Source organism: Orussus abietinus, unplaced genomic scaffold, assembly GCF_000612105.2.
Source record: "Orussus abietinus isolate OABI.00-Male unplaced genomic scaffold, Oabi_2.0 scaffold65, whole genome shotgun sequence".
In the NCBI taxonomy this organism is placed as follows: domain Eukaryota; kingdom Metazoa; phylum Arthropoda; class Insecta; order Hymenoptera; family Orussidae; genus Orussus; species Orussus abietinus.
The window spans coordinates 138,900-163,778 of NW_019394317.1; the positions used below are offsets into that span (position 1 = coordinate 138,900).

At 52.6% G+C, this 24,879-nt stretch overlaps 1 protein-coding gene across 1 annotated transcript in view; it reads right to left on the reverse strand.

Annotated features, from left to right (window-relative positions):
- The window catches only part of LOC105703071 (insulin-like growth factor-binding protein complex acid labile subunit), a 91,658-nt gene that overhangs the window by 14,607 nt on the left and 52,172 nt on the right, over positions 1 to 24,879 (reverse strand). Inside the window, exon 2 of the mRNA XM_012431164.2 lies at positions 15,406 to 15,465. Coding sequence (XP_012286587.1) covers positions 15,406 to 15,465 — 60 coding nt within the window. The remainder of the gene's footprint in view (positions 1 to 15,405; positions 15,466 to 24,879) is intronic.

The following is a 24,879-nucleotide window of genomic DNA, read 5'->3' on the forward strand; positions in this document are numbered from 1 at the left end:
AATGGATTTTTTCCCATTTTCCGTTTTTCCTCGAGCGAATAAGCAAGTTTTAAGGGCTCAGCGTTGCTCGCTTGACCTCCGACCCTTTTCGCCCCGTCGTTCCCCCAGGTCTCCGACGACCATAAAATCCCCGGGTGTATACTCGAACACATCGAGTGCGCGATGGTGCCGTCGCCGAGAAGGGAGGTGGATGGAAGTTATTGCGGCGAAATAGGGTGAGGGGGTAGCAAGGGGTACGTAATCCGGAAAGCTCATCGTATAATTTCCCTTAAGACCGAGGCCCTCTCCCTCCCTCTCTTCCGCGTCTGCAGCGCGCTATCTTGCTCCTTCTCTCCGGAGTTCCGCCACCGGCAGACTTTTTTAACCCCAGACTACCCCTGACCCGCGACCGCGACCCCCTCCGCCGCACAAGGGGTGGATTTTAATTATGACGTCATCCCTGGAAGGTTCGCGTCGACGAGATTCGCGCCGACTCGATTTTGTCCCCGATTTTCCGCAAAATTTCATGACGACCGCTAACTCATCCCTATTGATTCGGGCAGGCAATCATGAAACTTCCGCGGTTTCGGTGATTTTACCCCGCAATGATTTTCCGCGGGCCTTCCGCGATAAGGAAATATCACCCCGTTAATTATCACGTGTCCGGTGGGCCGGGAAACCCCTCCGAATTATTTTTTCCCCCGATCGTCCCGGGCGTTTCCCACGCAACGACCGGCGCCGCGACGCCACATAACGACCGCAGTTAGCAGTCCCTTTATTCTCGCCCGGGCAGCCGTTGTGTCGCAGTTAGGCATTTTTTGGATTTTCCCCATTTTTTTTTTTCTACCTTTACGGACGCTCTTTTCCCCCGTTCGCGCTCAAAAAGGCCGCTTTGGGCTTAATGGGGAGGTCCAAAAACCGCGCAGGGCCGCGTCGCGTGATTTACCCGCGAGACGTCTCTCCGCTATTTCCGAGTACTTTTTCTTTTATCGAAATCCACTCCGCGGAATACCCATGTCTACCCTGTAATTCCTCGGCGCGACAGGAAACTTTATGAATTTGCAAAAGGGCCGGCTTGGCACATTTTTCCTGATTTTTTTTTGTTCACTCTGTCTCTCTTTTTTTTTACCGGGCTAATCGCGGCGCGTTACGCGTGCTGGCAGGCGCGGAAAAAAAACAAAATGCAAATTCCGCCGATCGATTTTCCCGCCCCGGGCTGCGGGGGGTGTAAATATCGAGGATACAAGGGAATGGCGCAACGATGAGTCGAATCGAATCAATTGTCCGAATTTGACGTCCGGAAGAAAATCTTGCCTCGGTTTCCGCGCGAATATTCGCGGAGAGAGAGATCGCCGCCCTCGAATCGAACCGACGGGATAATCCACGTGGAAAAAGGGCAATAAGTCGTCCCCACCCCCCGCGAATCCTCGTTACTCCCGCGGGCATTTATTTCGTCTCCTGTGGCCGAGTAATCAGCCGATTCCGGGTCTCCTTTTTCCCGACGTTTCATCGGGACCGGGGGAGGGGTCTCGGAGGAAAAATCGGGGATTTTCTCGGAGACCCTCCCGGTTTCCCTCATTTCCCTCGGGCTCCGATCCGAGGGATCGACGCGTCGACAGCCCGGTGTCAATGGAGATCAGAGATTAGCGGATAACGAGAGGGACCTCGGATTTTTTTCGCCCATTTTCTCCCCAATTGCTTCCTCCTGGCTTTGACCGCCGAAACGTCCAAGGGCTCCTGTCGGCTTTGATGTTTCACGGGATCGATCGGTTTCCCATCGGCAAATCACGTTACCCCACCCCCGACCCCTCGCCCTCTCTTACAGGGACGTAAAGAAGCGGGAAGGGAACTCCGGAGAGGGTGGCCGCGACTCGCAGGGCTCACTTTCGGCATTTTTTCTCAACCTTGAATTTCGTAGACTCGTGGTTTTTAAAAATTGTGGAAGGTACGGGGTTGTCTTAAGTACACCTGGGAATTTTTGGGACTCGGTTTCGCCGACGGTGCCTCTGGTGGGAAATATTTTTCGGATCTCGCGCCGCCCGCTTCGCCGATATGAATCTTGTAGCAGTCTCACTCCCGGGCGGTGCATTCGCAATTCCTTGGGCGTCTTCTGGAAAGACGGTAAAATGACAGCTCCTCGAGTGCTCGCCACTTCGTATTCAAAATTCCCCAGCCGGTCCATCGGTTCTTCTCAGGGCTGGCGGCGTTTCTGGAAGAAATCCCCGGGACTCCACTTTGTCCGGAGTACTTTCGGTTTTCACCTCCTCGAAACATTCGGGCCACGGCTTCAAAAATGTCCGGAGACCGGAGAAATTTTCCGGGGATTTGTAAGGATGCCTGAGTTGCCCCAAGATTTCTCTCGCCCCCTAGTCGCTCGATATTCCCCCTTATATCATCCCCTGGTCACTCGAAATTCCGCCTGCGGGCGGAATTACGCCCGCCAGCGATCATCGAGAGATTGCATTCTGAGCGTAATCGCCGGTCAAGACTCGGCGCTGCAGGCGTGCATAGATGCATTTTGAGAGGTGCACTTCGTCGCGTCTTCTGGCAGCCTCCCTTCCGCTTAACGACGCACCTTTCATCCATGGCGATCCTGTCGGGATGCCTTTAATATCCGGCGACGCGTCGGGGTGCAATCCACCCCCTTGCTCTCGAGGGGGGAGCACGCGCCTCGGGAGTACTCGTGTTTCATCGTTATGTAACTTTAACTTGGATTAATTTCTTCCTTTTAAAACTAGCGGGCGGCCTCATGAATTCCACGGGCCATTAGGTGCACCCACTTCGCGCCCGCCCAGGGCGGACTTGTTCGCCCACCCGGGCAACATATCTTAATATTTCTGCCGGAGTTACGTGCCCGAGGTATGTTCCGAGGGTTGATCAGTCAAAATTTCAAATTCCACCCACGGTAGGGAACGGTATCAATTTCCCGCAAATCTCACGGGCACATTCCCGGCATTCTCGAATTTATCCGGAAAAAGTGCGATGCGTCCACCAATTGCCATTTCCTAAATTGAGAATCACTTCCGAATGTTTTTCTTTTTTCGTCAGCCAAGGAGAAAAAGCTCGTAGAGTGGGAATAAAAAAATGGTCCCAAGGCATTTCGGCGGTTTCGACGAATCGGTTGCAATTATTTGGAGCGGATGGACCGAGTTCTCGAGTCAGGGGTTGCGACACTTTTCCGGCCAGGGCGCTTTTCCGCCCGCTATCGTCGACTCGTTCGACACCAGGAGTTACCGCTCCTTTATTTACGAGAGATTTGAAACGTCTACAAAAGGCTCGTTTTACGGTTCTCTGGGTCAAGTATACTTTGCGGCCCCGAGTCTACGAGCGTCCCGGATTGGACGGAACGTCGGGCCATTTCGGGGGATAACCGTGCAAGTAATAGTCCGTAAATTCGGGCAAATTAGTATTTACGTTCGCCCGGGCGGGAAACATATCGCGGGGGAGGTGGAAGGTACGCGGCTCCTCGTAATTCCGTTTATACGGACGTACGTCACTTTCCTCGTTCCGTGGCCGGAGGAAACGCTTCCGGGGGCTTTTCCGCGGTTCAAGGTTATCGCGGGAAGGGGTAACAATTCATGATGATAATTTCTCCTTAGCGCGTAAATCCCGCCCCCGTTTAACGAGCCGCTTTCGGGAACGGATGACTCGACGCGATAACGAAGAGCCTCGTTACCCTAAAATCGGAGATCGGTTATTAATAACCTCCCGCCTTGTAAAAATCACCGCTTTTTCCCGTCTCAAGGGTGCAGGAGTTTTCTTTATAATTCCCAGTTCTCTAGAAATTCTTCAAAAATTAGGTTTCCCCAATTTTCCATCTCGTGGGGGCGCAAGAATTCGCCCGCCATTGAGGGATGTTTTTCCGCCCAGCTATTAAAAGCCCCTCTTTTTGCGAGGGGATTCGCGGGATAACGAAGAGCCTCGTTAAGGGAGGCGTCGAAGATCGGTTATCGGGGTGTATCGGACTCTTTCGCGGTAACACCCCCCGATAGGGGTGAATCCGCGGCTCTCGGGATTTTTCCCCGAAATAATTCCGCCACTCCTTGACGCCGGATTTCCGGCCGGGCGGGCGTCCCTTAACGAGGGGCGCGTGTGGAGTTCTTTTTCCCCCTTTTTTCCAGGAGACACGCCGCATGACGGAGAGCCTCGTTAAGGGTTGAATCGCAGATCGGTTATCGGAATATCGAGGCTTGCTCCCGAGACCCGGACTTAGGTGCTCGGCCACCCCCTCGGCGTCGTTGCCGACGATAAATTACGCTCCCCCGTGTAATTCGGAGCCTGAGATCTCGAATTTCGCGCTCGGCGTTGGTATCGCGCGAAAACCCCGGATAACGCCTCGAGGAGTTTGGAGGAGAGGGGTAACTCTCCATAATCCGCGAGAAATTGGAATCCGATTGTATCGCGATTACTTAACCAAGCTGGCCTGGCCATTTCGAGAGCCCCTGTCCAGGTTCCCATCCAGGATTAACGGGGAAAAACGAGGGATGATTATTTTGGAGGAGTTCCCAGGAGATATCGACGATACCAAATGCTACCTAAAGGATAAAAATGGGACGGGAAAATAATGGCGGCTATGAGACAATTGTCAATGCAGAAATGCAAGGTCCTGCCGCAGGGCGGAATTCTTAGGTAATCCCTTCTTCCCCGTTAATCCTCCCCGGTGGAACCGCGGCGTCGTTACCATAATTCTGACAAATTTACGACGGGGAGCCGCAAGAAATACGCAAACACGAACCGCGATATAAACAGGGAATCGGATTTCCTTTTTTCCCCGCTCGGCAGAGGGCAAACAGCGAGGGGGCAAAAAGTGCGGCAAGAATTCATTAGAATTCCCCCAACGATCCCGCGTTACTTTTACATCTGCGGAGTGATTCAGCCTTAACGGTTCGCCGAGCCAGGCAGGGGTGACTTACCCCCACGGGGGAGGGAGGCGAGGGGTCCGGGAAATTAGAAACGAAAAACAGGAGAAAAGCGGGATGAAAAGGCGCCGGCTCCTTTGAACTCCGACGATGTTAAGTCGCTCCGAACGGGATTATCCGCGAATTCGTTGCGCCGTTGCAACGGCGCTCCCCTCCCCTCCTCGATCTTAAATTGACTCCGCGAGTTGGTGCGATAAAAAAGAAACTCTCCACAGACGGAGAGAGACGAATCTTCCCCGCCTTAACGATTAAAATTTTTAACGAGCGAATACACGGCCACCGTTGGACGGAGAAAATCGAGTACGTCGAAACTCAGCCCTGCTCGCAAGTTTCCGTTAATTTTCCGCCGCGTACTCAGGGAAGCCGTAGTTTAACCACGTCGGACGAGGTGCTCCGGGTAAGCGAAGAAAGAAACGGGGAAACGGCGAGTAGGTTCAGGGGCCAAAGGGTGAACCTTGGAAAAAGCGGTTAACCGGGGTTCGGGCCCTTTGAAGGGGGAGGCCGCGACTCGGACCGCGAGAGGGCAATCGGCGAAACGGTGGAACGACGTCGGGTCAGCCGAGGGGCGTCAGCTTGTATTTTAAGTTGAATCAATATTTACCCCGGCCGTACGTCCCCTTTTCCGGCGCGAGTTCCTCCGGCGGACTCGCGGTGCTTTTTCCAAGTTTTCGTTCGTGCGGGAGCGAGCGCCGGCTCGCCAATTAACGGCCGGAACTTCGAGGGGGAAACCGAGCCGGAGGGAAAGGCGTGCGTGCGCCATAACGAGGCGCCGCCCCCGAGGCCCCCCCGAGTATTAAGACAATATATCCTCGTCGGCGTGCCCAGGGATCGGGACCCGACTCCCTTCCCTTCTCCCCCGACGATTGATTTTTACGATTTATCGCCGTTAAACGGGCCCGGCGATCCCCGGCTCGCGGAGTACCTCGAACTCCGCGAGTTCCACTATTCGCCCCGCGCGGAGTGGATTGAAAATTCCACGAAATCTTGTTTTAAATAACGGCGCATAACGCCGGGGACCCGGGAGAGGACGCATCTATGTGTCATACGTGACATCCGGGGTCCGCGCGACGTCAAAGGAGATTGCGCCATGCAAATGACGGGACATCTACGTGTCGCATCCAGAGTGCTCCTCTTCGTCGATTCGCGTTGCTCCGATAATTCCGAACTCGAGGAACGCGCCAATGGGAACGGAACGGGGTAGTTTCGATATTTTTCCAATTTTTGCATTGTTTTCAACGTCGATACAGGGGAATCATCCGCACGGCTCGTATTTCGAACGTCACGGGGCGTTCCTATCTGTCGCACTTATCGCGGTGTACTGTAGGTACCCGTTACATGTACGTTATGGCAGGTACGTGCGCGCATTACCGGCCGGCAAAGTGGCTCGCTGCAGTTGCACTTACAGGGTGCGCATGCCATCATCGAAACTTGAATCGGCGTATCCAATTGTCCGGCCTGCAAATGGAATCCAGATCGCGGAATTCCGGCGCATTCCGCGTCATTTCGGCCCACGGATAACCCGATTGTTCTGAATTCGCTTCTAATTTGGACGGCCGTTTTGCGGTCGACCGCCCGCAAAACACCTTTGCGACCGCCGGGTGAATTATCTAATGCAGCCATCGATTGGCCGACCTCGTTAAAAAGTTAATTACGCCGCGGACGTTTCGAAAATCCTATGCGCGATTTTTATTTCCCCCGGCCCTTTTATTTTTCTTCCTCCCCAGTGGGTGGAAAACCGCATATCGCGTTTCTTTTGCTTCCGTTGTATTTTTCCTCCCGAAAATTCGCAGTCTTAACGCGAAGCATTAGCAGTCCGTACATGTCCGATACATGGCACGTAGGTACACGGCTCCGGGACGAGAGACACGACGGAACCAAACTTTGGCCGCGAGTCAACTCATCCAAACGCGAAACCGCGAAACATGTGTGAGGGAAATTTAGGTGGTTCCTCCAGATGCCTCGAGAGAACCCTTTGCCAAAGGAATCTCGTCCTCGAAAAACTGCACTTTCTGGCAAGAAGAGGAAGCGCACCTCCGAAATCGATTCCCCCCCGCAAAGACCCCGGCCACGTTTATCGGAGAGTATCGGAACCTTGCCCCGATTTCCTCCACAAAAAAAAAAAAATTGGTCCATAAATAGAAAGCAAATTTCCCAGAATTTTTCGGAACCTCGAAAACGTTATTTCTGAGCCTCACGCGTTTTAATGGAAGAGTAAATAAAAAAAATACCGTTTCATGGAGAGGAATTACAAAATATTCGGTAAAAAAAAATCCCTTGTCCGGGAGAACGCAGCAACCCGTACAAATCCATTTTATCCGTCGCGGAAACACCGGGGAATACTCCCAGGAAAACCAAACGGTTTTTCTGGGAAAGTTTCTGAAAGAGTCCCGAGTCAACTTCTCCGACCTGCCTTGAGCAAAACCACTTCTAAGGAGTGATCACCAGGGTGTGAGGGAGTAAGTCGAAAGGGGGGGTTAAAATGGCGCATTTTAACGGAGAAACGGATTTTTCCAATTCCGAGCTCGGTTTTTTGGGCGAAGCGAATTTCCATAGTTTTTGTTTTTTTTTTCGTGAAAAAGGTGGAGGAGGAGGTGGACGTGCGTGTTTTCAACCCCATCGGAGTGGCCTCGGGGTTAAAGTTTCGTATAAACGCGGCGGTGGTGTCGCGTGGGAGCCGGCGTCGCCGACGGCGGTGCCAAGCTCGCGTGGAGATCGTTTAACGGGAGAAACGATAAGAAAGGGGGCCGTTGCGTGCCGCGAGGGGAAGACGGCGGGTGTCGGCTAACCTTGAGCACGGCACGGAACGGCCGGTCTCGAAACGCGGACCGCCCGGGCGGCCATTTTGGTCCCGGCGGACCCCATTAAGGGGGCCTTCGAGTTCCCCCAAAAAAAGGACCCCAGGAATGCGTTGGCTCGATTAAACGGGTCCGTCTACGACTGCGGTCGGGCTAGAAATGATAAAAATCCCGAGAGGCGACCGCAGCCGCCGGATTTAACCGTGAAACGGAAATTGGGGTGATTTCTCTCGAGAAAAAGGTGTGGACGAAAAATATTACTAGCGACGGAAGGAGGAAAAAAAATGGGTCGAACAATTTTCGGGAATTTCTGGGAGGGAACCCCGGAGAAGGAACGACCGGTGCATCGCGAGGAGCTGCACCTGCACCTGCTGCAACGGCGGCAGGCCGGTGTCAGAATGCGGTATTTCGAGTTTCGCCGGACGACCACGAGCTCGGGTTGTCGTGAAAGCCTTCATTTCGGATGCGGCCGATGCATAAGTTTTCACCTGGCTCTAATTGAGCGCATCCCGAGGCCCGTTTCGCTCCCCTGGAAGGCCGTATCCCGGTCCCCGCGTAATTAGAGGATGGCCCCGCGAGTGGAGGCGCGACCCGTTCTCCGCAGGCCCGAAAGCGTCTCGGCCCGATGGTCTCCAATTTGTTCCGCCCAAATAAGGGGCCTTCCTGGTTCTTGGGCAAGAAACATAGACATACACGGTCGGAAGGTTCCGGCACTCCTTTCGTTCCTACGGACAATAGTCCGGCGCTCTCTTAAAATTAAACCTTCCAGGAAAGAAAATTAGTTTTTCCGAACCACGGATAACGATTTTCGCCTTGATTTCCGCGGAACCGCCCAGCCTCTTCCCTTCCGCGGAAGAAAGGAAATTCCCCCTCTCGAATCACCACGCACCGCGGATTCCCATCCGCGAATCTCGACGCGGAAACGAACGAGACGCGCCGGCGAACTCGACGATCGTTAGGCCGGAGTTTTCGAAGAATGCGAAGGAACGGATTTTAATCCACGCTCGTAATTGGAGAACGCGCGAGGGATGAATGCGGCGCGATCCTGCAAGCCCCCGCAAGGAAATTCGCTGCAAAAGGTCTCCCCGAAAAAAAAAAAAAAAATATATTAAAATAAAAATGGAAAAGGAATTAATCGGTAGAAAAAAATCTCCAGTTCGGAGAACGAGAGCATGGGTACCGGGGTAACTCCTGCGTAACCTCCCGCGGTAATTTCCTTCCCTTAAAATATGGAAACCGCGAGACGCGTCGCCGAAAGTTCCATTGAAAACGAGCGAGCCGAAGACAAGGAGATTGGAGGGGCGAGGATAAATACGAGGACCCTCCATCAGGTCGGCAAAAAAGGGCCCTTTGTGCTCGCCCGATGAAAATTCCCCGGAAAGGAAGCCCCGGGCTGTTGCGCCTACCGCCGGTCGCAAAGGCGTAGTCTCTGGTCACACGCCGGGTCCGTTTATCCTTTCTCATCTGTATTTGCGCGTAAATATCGCCTCCATTACCCTCCAGCCCCTTCTCGAGGCGCGTTTATCCGGCCCGACATGCGAGCCGCGACGCCGCGTATCGCCGCGCCGATAACGCTATCAGGCTACGTGGAAACGGGGCTCGAAGCGAAATTCTACCCCCGGTGCCGATAGGGTAGACGATGTCACGAGTGATACGTTCATAAACATTTGGCCCCCGGTTAAATCTCCGAGAGGTTGACGACGTTCCTCTGGGGGACTTGTGAGAACGATGAATTTTTCTTTTTTAAACGCACGGTTTTTTTAATAAATATTTTTCACCATCATTTTCAAATTTTATCGATCAATTTCGATTACGAGGGCTTCCAGGAGAGGTTGGAACGGTTTAAGAGAGACTTCGAACGGGACGGGAGGTGACGTCTTGCATTTGGAAATATTAAACGACGATCTCTCGACGTTCGTCGAGACTCTCGAGTGACTCACGATTGACTCGGATTCCCGCGAGGCACGACTCGTTTCTCACGTTTTAAAATTGACATGACCCTGCGTATGTAATGTCTGCGCAAACACGGCTCGACGTGCTCTCCAGGGACTCGAGATTCCGAGGGGCCCTCTCGAAAGTCGATTCCGAGTAGACGGACTCCGTCTTTCCCGTTTTTTCCCCTGAAAATCGGAAAAACTCGCGCCTACCATGGCGGGAAAAAGTCTAGGCGTGAAATCGGAGAACCGAGACGTAAAGTAAAAATGCACGGGATCCGTGTTATCGGAGGAGTCTCGGGAGTCGATCCTTTTAACGCGTCCTGTAAACGGCCCCGTGTAATCCCGCCGAGTTTCCCGAATTTCGGCAACTCGGGGAGGGTCCCGAAAATTTCGAAATCCGCACCCCGCCGGAATTCCAAACTTCGTCCGCTCTCCCGGCGGAACCTTCCCCGCCGTTTTGGGAGAACGTGACGGCCGGGAATTACGGCGTTTTCCTTCTTACCCCCGGTACCCTCCATGTGGGAAACACGATTGCGCGGAAAGGGGATGAAACCGGGGGTGCAGGGACCTGGAAGGCAAAATCCCATCGGGAGAGTCGATCCGCCTCGGGACGGGGGTTGATTCCGCCCTGTCGGAATGATTAATCATCTTCGATGTTTCACCCTTAAACGGGACCCGTTGATTTTCCAGGAGAGAGGAAACGACACACGTGGATAAAGATAAAAGTATCGATGTGTTCGGATTAAGAGCACGATGTAAAAAAGAGCAGCTGCCGGGTGGGAAATGTAAACGGTGAATAAAATGTTTATTTAACAATTAATCTTGATAGCTTGATAAAACGCGAGGAAAGTTTAACGAACGCCCGTGATCGAGAAGAAGACATTGACAAGTCGCGAGCGCACGTTAAGTTCAATGTCAATCGATACGAAATCGCGCGCTGTTCTTATCGACAAAAAGAAATATCGGGGAATTCCCCCCACGAAATTCCGATTTTTCTACAATTCCAGCGTTACTTTTTTTTCTCTCGAATTTCCTGCATTTTTCGGAAGTGAACGAGAAAAATTGGGAAATCCTATTGCAGACAGGAGGCGTCTATCGGGAGCCGAGCCCGCGTGGACGCGAGTATTTGGGATGATTAAAAAAAAAAAAAAAAAGCAATCGGGGTCCCTGGGATTTTCCGGAAAAAAGCGGCAGTCGCTGATCATCGTTTCACTTCCATAAACAACGAAACGCCGCCCGAAAAATCCGGCGCACTCGACAGAAGAGCCGAAAGGAGCTCTGATAATTGTTCGAGTAGTCCCTTGTTTTGACGTTTCGTCGATCTCGTCGGATTTGCCCCCGTTTACCCCTTTCGCCATTTACCCCAGCAATTGTTTCGCGCTATGCACGGAAACTCAGTCCCGATACCGGGCAAATCCTGATTTTCGCATTTGTCTGAAAAAATTTGGCCCAAAAAATCGTTCCGAGCACGATCGAGTAATGAATTTCCCCCGTAAATGAAAAACGTTGACGGGGAACAATTAAAAAGATTAATAGGGCTCATCATCCCTTTCCATATCTGCCGTTTCAGGAGGAGGAAGGCTATGCAAAGAGAAGCACGCAGAGTCGAGCAATTTGGGAGGCTCGGAGGGCGAAATCCCTTTAGGTGAGTCAACCTAGATTGAACCCGGGACTAATTACTCTACGTGAAAGTAATTAATCATTTTGGGGAACTTAACCCTTAATTGAAAACCTATCGATCTGGGCGGATAAAGGTCAGGCCGTAATCCAAAGCGAAGGCGCTCTGCGATAAGCTCGTGGGAAAAAAGAAGCGTAACGAAACATTCAAACAAATCCCCCCTGTAATCGGTAACTAAAATTCCCAACAAAAAAAATTAATTTCAAGTATCACGAGCTGTACCTCTCTAGGAGGCATTTCCCCGGAATTATTTCGAGTACACGACGTAGGTCATGGTCGGGTAATCGCGCGCAATTACCGGCGACGCCCGGGGACGTCGTCGGAGGTGGATCGGGGGTGAATCGAGGGCGAATCGGGGACGTCGTCGCCGAGGGACGCGCGTCCTGACGAGGCCCGAGTCCTCTAGGAATCGCAATCGAGGATTACATTAGCGACCGGCTGAAATGACAAGATATGCAGATGGGACCGGACCGCTCGATTCGGGGGCAAATTCGCCCCCGATGGTCCCGCCGGTTAATAATAATATTTACCACCAGAGGAGGAGATTACAAAAGGAAAATTCCCGGAGGAATAAACGACGTCGTCGTGGCGATTCGAGGGTGCCATTTGGGTCGGATAACGAGGATCGCTGGATTGATCCCCGACGTTGGGGGTGCGCCGGAAATCCACCCCTCGTGAAAGCGACCTTGATCCTGCCCGGCAATAATGGTATTTCTCGTGAAAGCGAGAGGGGAAAATTGGGGAAAAAATTCATGGAGGAGCAGACGACGTGGACGAGTCGTCGGGTCATTTCGGCGATTCGAGGGTGCCATTTGCATAGGACCTGGGACAAAGAGTCCGACGTTAGGGCCCGTCGGAGGGACGATGAAAGTCGGGCACGACTAAAGGGGCTCGTTGTTGCATCCGACGTGTATCGCCTCGAATTACCCGCGGTCGGGCCGAGGGCCGTCAGGTTTATCGTCGCCGGGAAGTTTCACGACTCCGCGGTGACCGTGCGATGTATACGTAGGTCGTACATACCCCTGGTACATATATACTGTTATATACCGCGCGATATTCCACGATGTGTATAATATCCCGCGACGTGCGCGACCAGCTAGAGTGCGGTACAGTGGGCCCCATTAATCCCCGAGTTCCACGCTGCGGTTCCACCCTGGAAGGCGGAAAACGCAAAGGGACTGGCGATGCGTGCGCGTTGCCCCGACGCACGGCTTAACGTGGCCCGCGACACGCCGCGTGTTAATCCCTCGACCGTAATTTCGAAAACCACCGGAAAGACCCCCGTAGAATAATTAAATTTCAAGAAGATTAAATCATGGCGCCTAAAATGCCCCTCGATTTTTATCCCCAAGAGCGAGCCGTCAGACTTCGTGTCGCGAGATATGTACGAAGAAAAAGGTTTAAAAAAAAAATAGATATAAAAAATACAGGGGGGCCCCACGTCGACGGGTCATCTTATCAGTCCCTGCCTATCTCCACGGGGCGAGACTCGGAGTGAGTTACCGGTCGGACACGCCAAGTCTGCACGCACCTCCTCGACCCCCCGTAATTCATCAGAGACGACGTTATATCTGGTAAGGTTATATCCTGGGTAAAAAGCGTGGACAGGACGAGGGAAGCCGCAAGGGGAGAAAAGCGAGTCACGGCCACGAAGCGGATCCATGGGGCTGCGTCACCCCCTGCGTGCACAGCCGCCCCGTAAGGGCGCGGTCGCCATTAATCAAACCCCTGCCCGATGTCATTGGCTGTCGGCCGAAATCGGAACAATCGGGCACCGATCGTTAGACGTATATATATGCGGAGGAGGATATGTACCACGTCACGAGCAGAGAGGGCCGATGCACCGGGTTATCAGGGCGCTTGTTCGAATTGTTTGCGAGATTTAAGAGCCCCCACGAAGGGGACCTTAATTCGCCCTGGTTTTTCGGGGCTTTTCGGATTTTTAATGGATAGCTGAAATCCGGGAAAAATGCCCAAAGCCGATCGGCGGCAAGCAGGGGGAAAGGTGAAAAGAGGGTTTTGATTCGGAGTGGTTTTTTTATGGTGACTTCTGGAGTTCAACTTTTCGGTGAAGTAGGAAATTTCAGGGGAGAAATATCTGGAAATATTTCTGCTCGGTGAATTTAGGGTCAGGGGGAAAGGCAACCAGAAGAGGGGATTTTTGGATGGGGTTTGAAAAGCGTTTTTCAAAACTTTGGGATTTTGGAAAAATTTCCGGGGGCCATGTCCGGACAAATCGCGGCGATCGAACGTCCCGCGCGGGCGCCGTTAATCAAAATCCACCCCCGCTGTCATTGGGTATCGGTCCAAAATCGGGACCGATCCCTTCCCCAATCCCCCCCGTCTCGTATTAAATGTAGATACATCACGTCACAAGCAGGACCGACCGATGGACCGGATTATCGGCGCAGCGAGGGATCTATAGTTATCAGCGCAAATGCAGTCGTCGATAACCGCGACGCGGCACCGGAAGGTTCTTCCAGCGCGAAAGGACTAATCGGCCCGGAGATCCGCAAACTGGAGAACGGAATAAGTTCCTTGCCGCAAATCGGATTTCTTTCCGCCGCAACTGGGTCGAAACGAAAATACGCGAAATACCGTGGATCCAAATCGAAGGATAAAGAACTGTTAGAAATTGATAAAGGATTAACAAAGGATAAGAAGCGCTTCGGCGCCCAGGAAAGACCGAGTGTCGAAAGAAGGCATCGGAGAGTGAAAGGACATCCCCTTCTACGGAAGATTAGTCCTGGGAGGATATCCTTCGGCTTCGAGGACGCGTCTCCCTCTTCCCTCCCCTCGTCGGCCCGAAAAAAAGGCGAAATTACCCGAATCAATTACTCGCGCGGCGCGGTAAAAAGGAGATTAACGTCGGTCCTGGGAATCGGGTGAAGGATGGGTCGCAATTATTCCCAGGAGTCCTAAAGAGGTTTCGGGATCGAATCTCGATCGCCGCGTCGGAAGGGCCATTTTGCCTGGAACGGGAGGAAAATTCGCGGGAAATAAAGGAAGAGGGGTTGCTCCCGGGAGTGCCTGGGAAGGTTCTTTTCGAATCTCGAGGAGGACGATTCCATTTCTCCATTTTTCCTGCCGTCTCGCGTCTAAACGCCGAGATTAATCGGATCGGTCGGCGAGGCAGAAGTCGCGAGGACCTCGTCGTCCTGTCTCGCGCTGTCGGCTCCTGTGCTCCTTTTTCATTTTCTTTTCCTCCTGGACGCGTCTACCCGGAACCGGTCGCGACGTCCTCGGAGGACGGCGATGCTGGCAGGTCCAGGAACCCAAGAAAACCGACCCATCGAATGGTACGGTATGGAATGCGCATCGTGGTGAATAATAAACCGTACATAAAAAAAGTGAAATAATGAATAACAAATGATTAAATACTCAAATCAGACTCGAGTAACTACGTTGAACCAATAAACCTACAAGGTAGTCACGGTTGATAAATTCCAGTTTTGATTTCACCCGATAGCGCGTGAAATTCACCCCCTCGCGTAGCCACCCCCAATCCGGAGGTAAGTCCCCCGCTTTGGTATGCACCCTAGCGTGCACCCTCGCAAGTGCAGTTTCGCGGAAGCGCATCGCGGCTCCTTTCCCCGACAGAAGTCGCGGCGCCATCTTCGTAATTAAAACATCGCTTCGGGTTCACCCTCGGCTCGGCTTTAAGGGAGGCAAAAGGTTTATCGCCGGCTAAGGAGGCGGCCGCTTAACGAACCTTATTGGCCGCCTAACGCGCCGAATGGAATTACAACGTCGTAATTGGCATCGTAATTAGGTAATTGAGTGCTCGCCAGGGCTAGAGCCGGGGGTGGTTGAGCAAGCAAGGGTGGAGGCGTCTCCAGGGGGAAAATCGTCCCACGTCCGGGCCTTAATCGCGAGAACCATTCTCGAGGTTTTCCAAGAATATCCACCCTTTCCAGAAAAAAAATGTATCTCACGAGATAACTTCTCCCGGCGCAAAAAAAAAAAAGTGAAAAAACCGAAAAGACGAGCTCGCGTTATCACGCCCTCGACCTCTCCTTAATGGCGAGATCCATCCCCGGGATCCTCGACTAAGACTTTCCGAGAAATCCATTCGCTCCGAAAAAAGGGAAACTCACCCGATAAGTCGTGCTCGCGCTATCAGGACGCTGCGGGTGGCACCGGCGAAGGCAGCAGCTCTGCAAGAAAACCAAATTTAAATAAATATATACATATTCATATTATTCGATGACGTTGGTTTATCCTCGAGAGGACGAGGGATATCTCGAAAAAAGAGATATAATAGTTTCAAGCATATATGACGAATTTTGGAGGCGCCATTTTTACGGGGAGTCATCGGGGGGATAAATTCTTGAAATTCGAGTGCATCAAAAGAGGATCTTTCGCGTTTTCTTCGGGACATGGGCTCGGCTCGTTGAGGATTCTCCCGAGGAGCGTCCCGGAGGAAGGGAGACGTCCCGGTAAAAAGTGGGAAAGGTGGGAAACTCGGGGAGGGGGTCCCGGGGGGCGCGCAGTAAATCCTCCCTCTATACAGCCTCTGGGCCACGCTCGGCAAGAATAACAGTAAAAACCGAGAACGTAGATACTACTTTGGGCGGTACGTGTCCACGGCAGACGCCATAAAGGTTATGGCATCGCCGCGATCCGATAGTTCCTTCATTTTGTTCCCCCCGCGCCTTCCTTACGTCGGGCGCAATTCCAGTTACGAGGCCACATGCGCGCACTCGCCGCAGCAAGTGCACCGGTGCACCGCTGCACCGCTGCACTCGGCCGCGAGGGCACCCCTGCACATGCTCGCCGCCGCACACGAACCGGCCGCGCATTATGCGGAAGACGCATTGCCATGCGTGTCGAGAATGTGGCCGGAGCAATAAAATAGTTTCGGGCCCCACCTGAACAGGAGAGAGAGAGAGATAGAACGAACGCGGACATGAGCCCGAAAACGAAGAGCGACGTCGAAGAAACCCCGTGCAACTTTGTTTCCAGATTTTTCCCAACCGCTGATAAGCCCTGGAAATGACTTCCTATTTATCGAGCACGAGTCGTCTCGTTACGAGACCCTCGCGGAATAAATTCCGCCATTGCGGCCGATTCTAATAGCTTCCCCGAACCGAGCGGTAAATTCCCCGGTAATTTACGAGCCTTTCGTTAACCGGCCGACGCGACCAGCAATTACGATCGCATCTTATCTCCGTGGTGCATTTATGACGGCCGGTGCGCGGTAAAATCCCGGCCGTCGACGTCGAGGATTTGCACCTTGAGTCCCTTATCTTCGTCGAGTTTGGAAGCGGAATAGAGGATTTTAATTACGGGCGCTCTGCGGCGAGGCGCATCGCCGGGAGTGCATTTGTCGGCGCGAGTGCATCGGGGTGCTTCCACGGGATGCACCGGAGAGGCGACGTCGGGGGTCTTAAACCCTGGTAAATCTTCTCGCGGGCGGAGAAGAAGGTCCGGTACATGTACTCGGGGCCTCGGTACATAGAGCCGGAGTGCATCGGTGCATCGGGGCAACGGCGGCCGTGTTGGGGCAGGTCGCGGCATCGATTTTTCGTTTAGTAGCTAGATATATCCGGCCTGTGAGGGATCACTCGGTCGTTCTTCTCGGTATCGGCTTTGCCATCTAGTTTGACTTTGAGAGATATTTACCGCGGCTGAAACCACGGGACCGACGCGGCATTAAACGCTTACCCGGGGGTGGGTGGGAGGCGATCGATGTTACCCCCGTTATGTGCACCCCCTTTTTCCCGCGACTTTCCCCCGATCGCCGCCGATTCGATATTTCCTCGGGCCCGAGATTTCATAACTCCTCGGGCGAAATCCATGAAAAATCCACTTTCGGAAGGAACTCGGATACATTACTTCTCTATTTATTTCCGCCCTTATTACCCTCCCGGAGTAAAAATTCTCCCCCTCGCTGAACTCCCCGGGAAGATGCTCGGATGCTCTCCTTTTTCTTTTACGGAAACTTATGTCGCGCGCAATTATCGGGAATTATTTTGGGGCTTAACGCCGAATTTCCGGTAAGCGGTTCCCGAGTGCCGCGAGCAATTTCCGGTTTGTTGGCGAAGCTCGTCGCCGAGATCCGCAACTTTTTGGCTCCGTCTCGGAATTTCTCGCCTCTTCGTTAACGACCTGATCCCCCAGGGGTTCGGCTCGTCACGAGACCTGCTCCCTGTCGAAGAGGCCTTAACGAAATCGAGATTCCGCCGCGCGGGATCCGTTAAGGCCGCCTTAACGAAGTCGGAGTCGATAAACGGACGTTAAATCTGGCAGGGACTCCCCGTTAAGCCGCTCCCGCGGTCGCGTTTTATGTATTTGACTTGGTTAGCGTAAGAATCTGCCGTCGTAAATGTCGGTTTAGAAGAACACCCCCGTTACGGGGGATCTCTTATAGAGCGCACGCCTCGAACCGTTATGGTCTCATAAAGCAAGTAACGACGCGGAATCCGGCCACCCCGTGTGTACACAATAGACGGATACAGGCGTTGGATCCGTTAAAAGTAACACCCCCTTGCAAGGTTAAAATCTTCAAACCCGTCACTCCCTTGACATCGTCCTCGGATAAGGGAGAGATAAGGGAGAGACTGATTACAGCGATTTTATGTCCGTATAATGGCAATCGTTAGGGTCGAAAAGTTAAATCGAGTCGGTTGATAAAAATATTTTAGCGATCGGCAGGAGGGTCCTCTGTAAGTTTTTGAAATTTCGAGCCCTGGTCCAGAAACCGAGCCCGGCCGGCGAGCGGAAATCGGTTTTCCGCCGATTGGCCAAACAATGCGTCGTGTTTTATTCAACGTGTTATTCCCCTCGACAACGGTGACACTCAAATTGACCGTGAAGAAGCGCCGATTTGACTGCGCCACCCAAAGCCGCGCCCGGCAGAGCAGTACCCGAACCCTTTGAGCCCCGTAAAGAGAGCCGAATTCGCCCCCCGCGAGCCGGGACAGAACACACCGTGAACACGGTCCACCGATTCGTCACAAATGCGTTTACGCGCCTCGGCAAATCGGACAATAGGTGCTCGCACTCCGCGGGGCATCGCGGGTGGCCGCGCCCATTAAGAGGATATGAAAGGCGCTAAGAAATTTAATCGACGTCGATGAAGTCAAATTCATCTATACCCTTTTTGGGGGTAATGCCGTTTTGAATACTCAAGTGGGAACATAAGCTGGCGCGTCCCAGAACCGACATTTATATTCGAGCTCCTCGTCGGCTCCGGGATATCTCGCGGAATTCAGGGAACACCCGCGGCACGGAACCTCCCCGGGGGCGTTGGGACCGAGGTGATAATTATTTTTTCAAAAACCCCTCATTACGAGTTTTCGACTCGTCCGAGGGAGAAATCCCATTCGTTAATCTCGAACTCGCGGCCCATTCTTTCCGGGCTTGCTCCGAGCGGAGCCGTTTCGGTAGTCTCCCTCGTCGGAGGAAAAGTGAAGAAAAGAAATTAAAAATATAAATTCAATAGAAAAAATGGATTCCTTCAAAGGTGAGTATCCGTCTCGCGGGAAGTAATGCGCCTCCGGGATGCACTCGGCTGCAGGGCGCAGGCTGCACCCCGCGCCAAGTGCATTCGCAGCGCAAAGTTCGACGGCCGGACAAACGGAGCTCGACAAACTTCCCGGGGAAGGATAATACGACAAACGCTCGGAGGATCGCGGATCGATGCTTCCCTTTTCGCCAGCTTCGTCCTCTTCTTCCCGTGGACGAGGTCGACAAAGAGGGGAAGGACAAAAAGGAGGAGCCGGACCTTCGGCGAGACGCTCTTTGTCGCCCGGCTCGGTCGCTGGTTTTGTTTCCTATCCTTTGGGAAATCGGTGGTCGATCGAGGGAATCGAGGGAATCCAGAGAATCGAAAGAATCGAAGGAGACAACGGGACGATAAGGACGCCGTTTGGAAACGAGAGGAATTATCTTCTCATTCTTCGGGAGCCAAGTGGTCGGATCGAGAGGCCCCTGATAACGGGGATGGGTCATTTTTTATCCCCAACCTGGCGCGACCGATCTCGAGATATTTGTAATTCCAGAGTTCTCGTCTCGCTAGAGAATGAGTTTCGCGTATACGTCCCTCGAACGGCTTTACGAACGACGCTACTAAAGTGCGCGAGTGGGCATCAAATGGCCCGGAAAAGGCACGCTGCACCCCGCGATCCCCCACGGACCCCCGTCGCGCGCACCCCTCTTCGTCTATCGGGTTCGATTAAATTTCGGTGCCACGGGGTACTAAAGTTCGTTCGCCAAGATCCTAGACTTGGAATAAAACCCAGAAAACGATCTAATAATTTTAAACGAAATAAAAAAAAGTAGGGTTAACATTTTCGGTTTCAACAGGGAAAACGTTGTAGGCGTCGCGAATTCGCGAAGTCGGCCATCAGGGGAAAGAGGAATGGAGTGGCTCGCGAGAAAGGAGGAAAAACTCGAAGAACCGGGTCGAGACGAGCCAAGATGGCGCCTTCGGACAAGGACCCTCCCCGTCCTCCGGAGTTTCTGCAAACGCCCTTCCGGGCCGCGTCAATTTTTAATTTCCTCTCTGCCCGGCCCCGCCGGACCCCGATAATGCGTCATGTCCCGGCCGCAAACCCGCGCCCGGTCGGGAAATGGGTGGAAAACGCGACGGGGGCGGAATATACGCGTTTGGATATACGAGGGGGTGGACTCGGGGAAGGTGAGGGGAGGGACGAAGGGGCGTTATACGATCGACACCTTGCGCGAGAGTCCGCGGACGGACGTCAAATGGCCCGGAAAAGGTGCCTTTTCGCCACCCTCTTCGACCCCTTACATGCATCCCCACCCCGGATTTCGGTGCCCCGGGAAAGACCTTTCCTTCCAACCTTGGAAAGGAATAAAGGGAATACGGAGAAAATCCGCCGGAAATGCGGATCTCAGAATTTTGGAAAGGCGGTTTGAGGGAAGGGATGAAAAAAAAACATTTTTTAACGGGGTAATTGGGCCAGAGGTCGCAGGTGAACGCGGTGTCTCCTTTACTTTGGACAGGTGGAAATGGGGTGCGGAAACGGAGAAGCCGGGAAATGCCGGTAAACGGGGGAAATTTGTTGCTCCTTGGGCCGAGGTGCCCGCTCCTTAAACGGAGACTCTGCCTGCTGCATCCCCGAAGACGTCGGCGATGCAGCCGAGGTGCACCCAAGGTGCAAGACCCGAGATTGCATTTCGCAACCGAGAGACGTAACGAGCCTGTACGAGCGAGAGCGGGGCCAAATCGCATTTCCTCCCCGACGACCGATCCGGGGCCCGAAATGAAACGGATCGCTCTTCTCTTTTTTCATCCCCTAATCGCTCCTCTGCAACCCGGCAGAAGTTCTTCTTCCACTCCTCCTCCGCTCCCTCGGCGAGGAAACGGAAGATCGGAGATCGGATGCTGCGAATCTGGTCCCGCCGCTTCCGGAAAGTTGGAGTTCCCTTCGAGAAGAGAACTCCCCTCGGGAACGAGGTGCTTCCGAATGGGGATGAGTTTTGATAAGGGATGGAAATGCCGCGAGGAGGGAATCCAAACTCGATTGGGCGATAGATTTTTTTTAAAGTTCGGGAAAACGATCCGGACATCTCGCTCAGCTCTTCCGGAAAAAATATAAAATGTTTCGGGTAAGCCGATAAAAAAAGAGGAAAAATTCGGGAAAAGTCGAACGTGCCGGGTGGATAACGAAGCAATGCTCAGTCTCTAACGATTTACCCTATTTCGAGATGTTTGCGACGAGGAAGAGACTTGTATATTTTTTTGTGCCTTTTTGGGATTCCGACTACCGTTTTACAGCAGCAGGGAGTCCGGACATTGTTCTCCGGGGAACGAGTCCGAGACTAAAATAGAGCCACTAACGATTCAAGTATTTTCGAAACTGTTAACTCTTAATGACAACTTAATTTCCGCAGTTACGGGGCGGAGTCAATTAAAGCGAGGCAACCAAGGCGGAACAATGCTAACTGGATATTCAAATTCAACTTGCTTCCAGGGTTTGAATGCCTCCGGATTGAATCACTTAAACGCAACTGGAAAGACTTAAATGGGGATAACGGCGGGAAAAGGTTGCTCCACATTCCTGCCTTCCTATCTGTATCCCTATCGAAGCCATCCCCTACCTCTAGTGCAAAAAAAAAATAAAATAAAATAAAATAAATAAATAAAAAATATAAACAACTACAGCTCCTATCCTTCTTGATATACTCATCTTAACCTTCTATTTTGCACACGTGCTCCAGATCTTATCCCGAAGGAGTCGGGGAGAAATGTCAAAGTTACGAGGTCTGCCTTCACCAGGACTGCAAGGACATTTTTAGACACGGGACCTCGGTGCACTTTTCGGTACCATTATGTACCATTCAGTCCCCGTCTGTACTTTCCTCCATCCTTCTCCACCTGTATCCATCTACAACCTCCTTGCATCTTCCCGTGCTTCATCCTTGAAGAAGCGGCGGAATCCGTAGAGTCGTTCGGCGCCTTGTAAGGATCCCAACCTACACACCTTCGGTAGGTACGTAGGTAAGGTGCGCTCGCCTCGTAACGGTAAACGTAATCATCGTGCAGCTACTTATCCGTATTTCAGCTCGGGTACCGCTCGGTGCCGCAAGAAACGGCAGCGAGGATTGCGAGGAGTGCCTCGAGAGTGGTTGCGCCGGCGATCTCGCTTGCAATTACCATTGCACTCGCGATCGCTGCACATTTCGCGGAGATTCTCGTTTTCCTCCGGTTTCGAGATATAAATCGCGCCGCGTTTTCGTCCCGGCATTTTTCCCTCCACTTGGTATAAAATCGGAGTGGAAGAAAAAAAAAAATTTTCAGGGGGAGTTTCAGGGCACTCTTCGAGGTAGCCTTCGGGATGGCGATTTCGCATCTCTTCGGGGTGTGGTTACGGTATCGTTAAAGCAGGTCGAGGAAAGGATTCGAGTGCTTCGTCTCCCACGTCGATGATCCCCTAGGGGGGTTCACTTAGGAGATGAGACGCCGTCAAAGTTCCTGACGTACCGCCCCTGCATAAGACCGGAAGCCGGAAGAGCTCGCCCGGAATTCCATCCGGAACTTTTCGTCATCGGGTGATTCCTGGTGGGAAGGGAGAGAAAAGAGACGGGAACGGCGTCGGGCCGCAGTTTAGAGTTCTGACCTCGATTCGAGGACTTCCGGCCGCGGTCCTCCAGGAGTCGTATCTCCCGAAATGAATGCCAAGTGGTCGACGGTCGATATCGCCGATGCCGAAGATATCCTCGCTTATCCTCCTTTCTTCCTCGATCCTGACTCTATACGGCTCTCCGCCGACCCTCGAAGGACCCTTCGCGCCAAATCACTCGGTCTTGCTCGAGATGGAAATTCGGGGAAAAATGGGAAAAATTGATATCGATCCTCGGAACCGAGCTGGAGGCACTTTGGGGCAAAGACTCGATTCTCGACTGTACAACTTTCGCATGCGAAATTGACGGTTTCGTATACGACTTTAAAATGTTGATCAATGACGCGACTTCGCGGTAATGGAAAATGTTTCGTCCGCGAATGAAATTCGAAAAAAATCCTTATAAATTCCAGAATCCGGTTCCAGGTCTGCACGTTGCGAGGAACTTCTCGGCCGCTTCGGAGGACGGGAACTCGCCGACCTAATCCAGGATCTCCGGGAGGTCTCGGGTGAGCCAAAGTCCTTCGGACCTTTCCGAGGTTTAACGGCTCCGCGTAGTGGCCAGGACAATGAGCTAGAAGCGTCCCCGGAAACCGACGTTTTCCCAGAACTTCGGCCAAGTTCCCGGGAAAACGGGTAATTCTCGCGGACGTATGCTCCCGACGTATTCGCGAGTCGACCCATCGGAGACTTCCCGGATCCCTGGGGAGCTCCAGGACCCCCGAAACCAACTTTTCGATCGAATCTTTCCCCCTGGAAGGACGAGGACGATCCTATTTGCCCCGACGTCCGAAATCGACGTTTCCTCCCGACAGGGACTTTAACGAAAGACGTTAAAAAATTAAATTCTTAACCTTAGTGAGCGAAAATCAAGGAGAAATTATTTTTGCCCAGGTATTTTTCCCTCGTTATCGATCTATCGAATCTCTGATCGTTGGTGAAATTCGGAATTTCTTTTTCCCCGCGATTTTCGCGCGATTTCTCGCCTCGGTCTCGCGTTAAATCCCCCGTCACCTTAATACGACTCGCCCCATTTCCTGGACCACTTTACACTCTACGGAGTGCATCGCGCCGTTATCGCGGCCCCTTATCACGGGTCGCTCTCCGAAAAACGGAGGGGACTCGGTTTCCGAACGAGGCGAGAAGAGAGGAGAGGATTCCGGGTCTCCCGTGGATGCATTTAATATTTCCGCGTATACAAGCCCGGATGCGAAAAGCTGGGGGGAGGATAGAAATATGGTCGGACCGAGAGAGGCGCGGCGGTAGTTCGAGGGATGCTGCGGAGATGTTCCGTCCGATGTGTCGCCCATCGAAGCAGGAAGCGACTTGCATCCATTTTAAATTTGGAATAAATCCTTAAAATCAATGCCATCCATATTTTAATTTTTCCACCTTTAATTTAAGGACCGAGCGATTTTTTTCAACGGGATCGGAGTCGATCGGGTGCGATAAAAATGGTGATAAAAATCGAAAGGGGTCAGCCGAGGGCCTCCTTCCTCGGGAGCACTCAGGATCGCGAGTGCACCTTCTTCGGGGGGAATAAAATGAGCAAGGGCATTTTCCAGAGAGTGGCATTTACCGGCTCACATTACCGGGGTGTATAAACGAATTCGCCCCCCGAGTGGGGGTGAGGTGAAATAATAAAATCCCCGAAGCGAGCGGACAAACACGAAGAGGGGAGGAGACGAGGTCGAATGCAGCAAGAGGGTCGACGATATGCAAAGTGGAAAGCCGTGACGAATTACAACTCAATATAAACATTTCACCCGGAGGGCGGACCGATAAATCGATTCTTCGAGGTCGAGGCAATCCTTTTTCTCCACTCGGCTATGCTAATCGGCCGAAAATTCCGCGGTGACCTTCTTATCGGTGAATTCGATTATGCGTCTCGAATTTCGAGTTTCGATCCTCGAGACCTCCCCCTGAGTTTCGAGGGGGAAATAATTCAAGGGGTATTGGAATTTTCCATGCGAGGTGCCGCCCGCCGAACCGGAGATCGTAGACGCTTCCGTACAATGCGGAATGGTGTCCGCATCCGCGGAATCGCGGAAAAGTGGAGACGTCTAGAGGGGAAGAAGTTGGGAATAAGGAATCGAGAAAGGATGGCGCCGAACGTCCTTCTGGGAAAATAAATAAATAAATCATGAAAAATGCGAATCCTCCTCGGAAAACTCCACCGTTTCGTAATTAGTATCTCCCTCCTGATGACCCCGGCAAAAATGTTAAGCGGTCGCTTTTTCGGGGATTCGGAATTTTGATAAATCCTTTTTATTTATACTTTTTTTCTCCGTGCCGGCAATCCAGCACCGAGGTGCCTATTTCGGCGCAATTTACAAGTACCCGCGCATAGAGACGACAGCGAGTACTTTCGATTTGATTTATTCATAGTGGCGTTGTATAAAAGAGTGTTGTCACCGTCCATTTTCGTTAGGGAATCGATATAGAGGGCGCGGATGCGCAGAGCAGATTCGCGGAGCG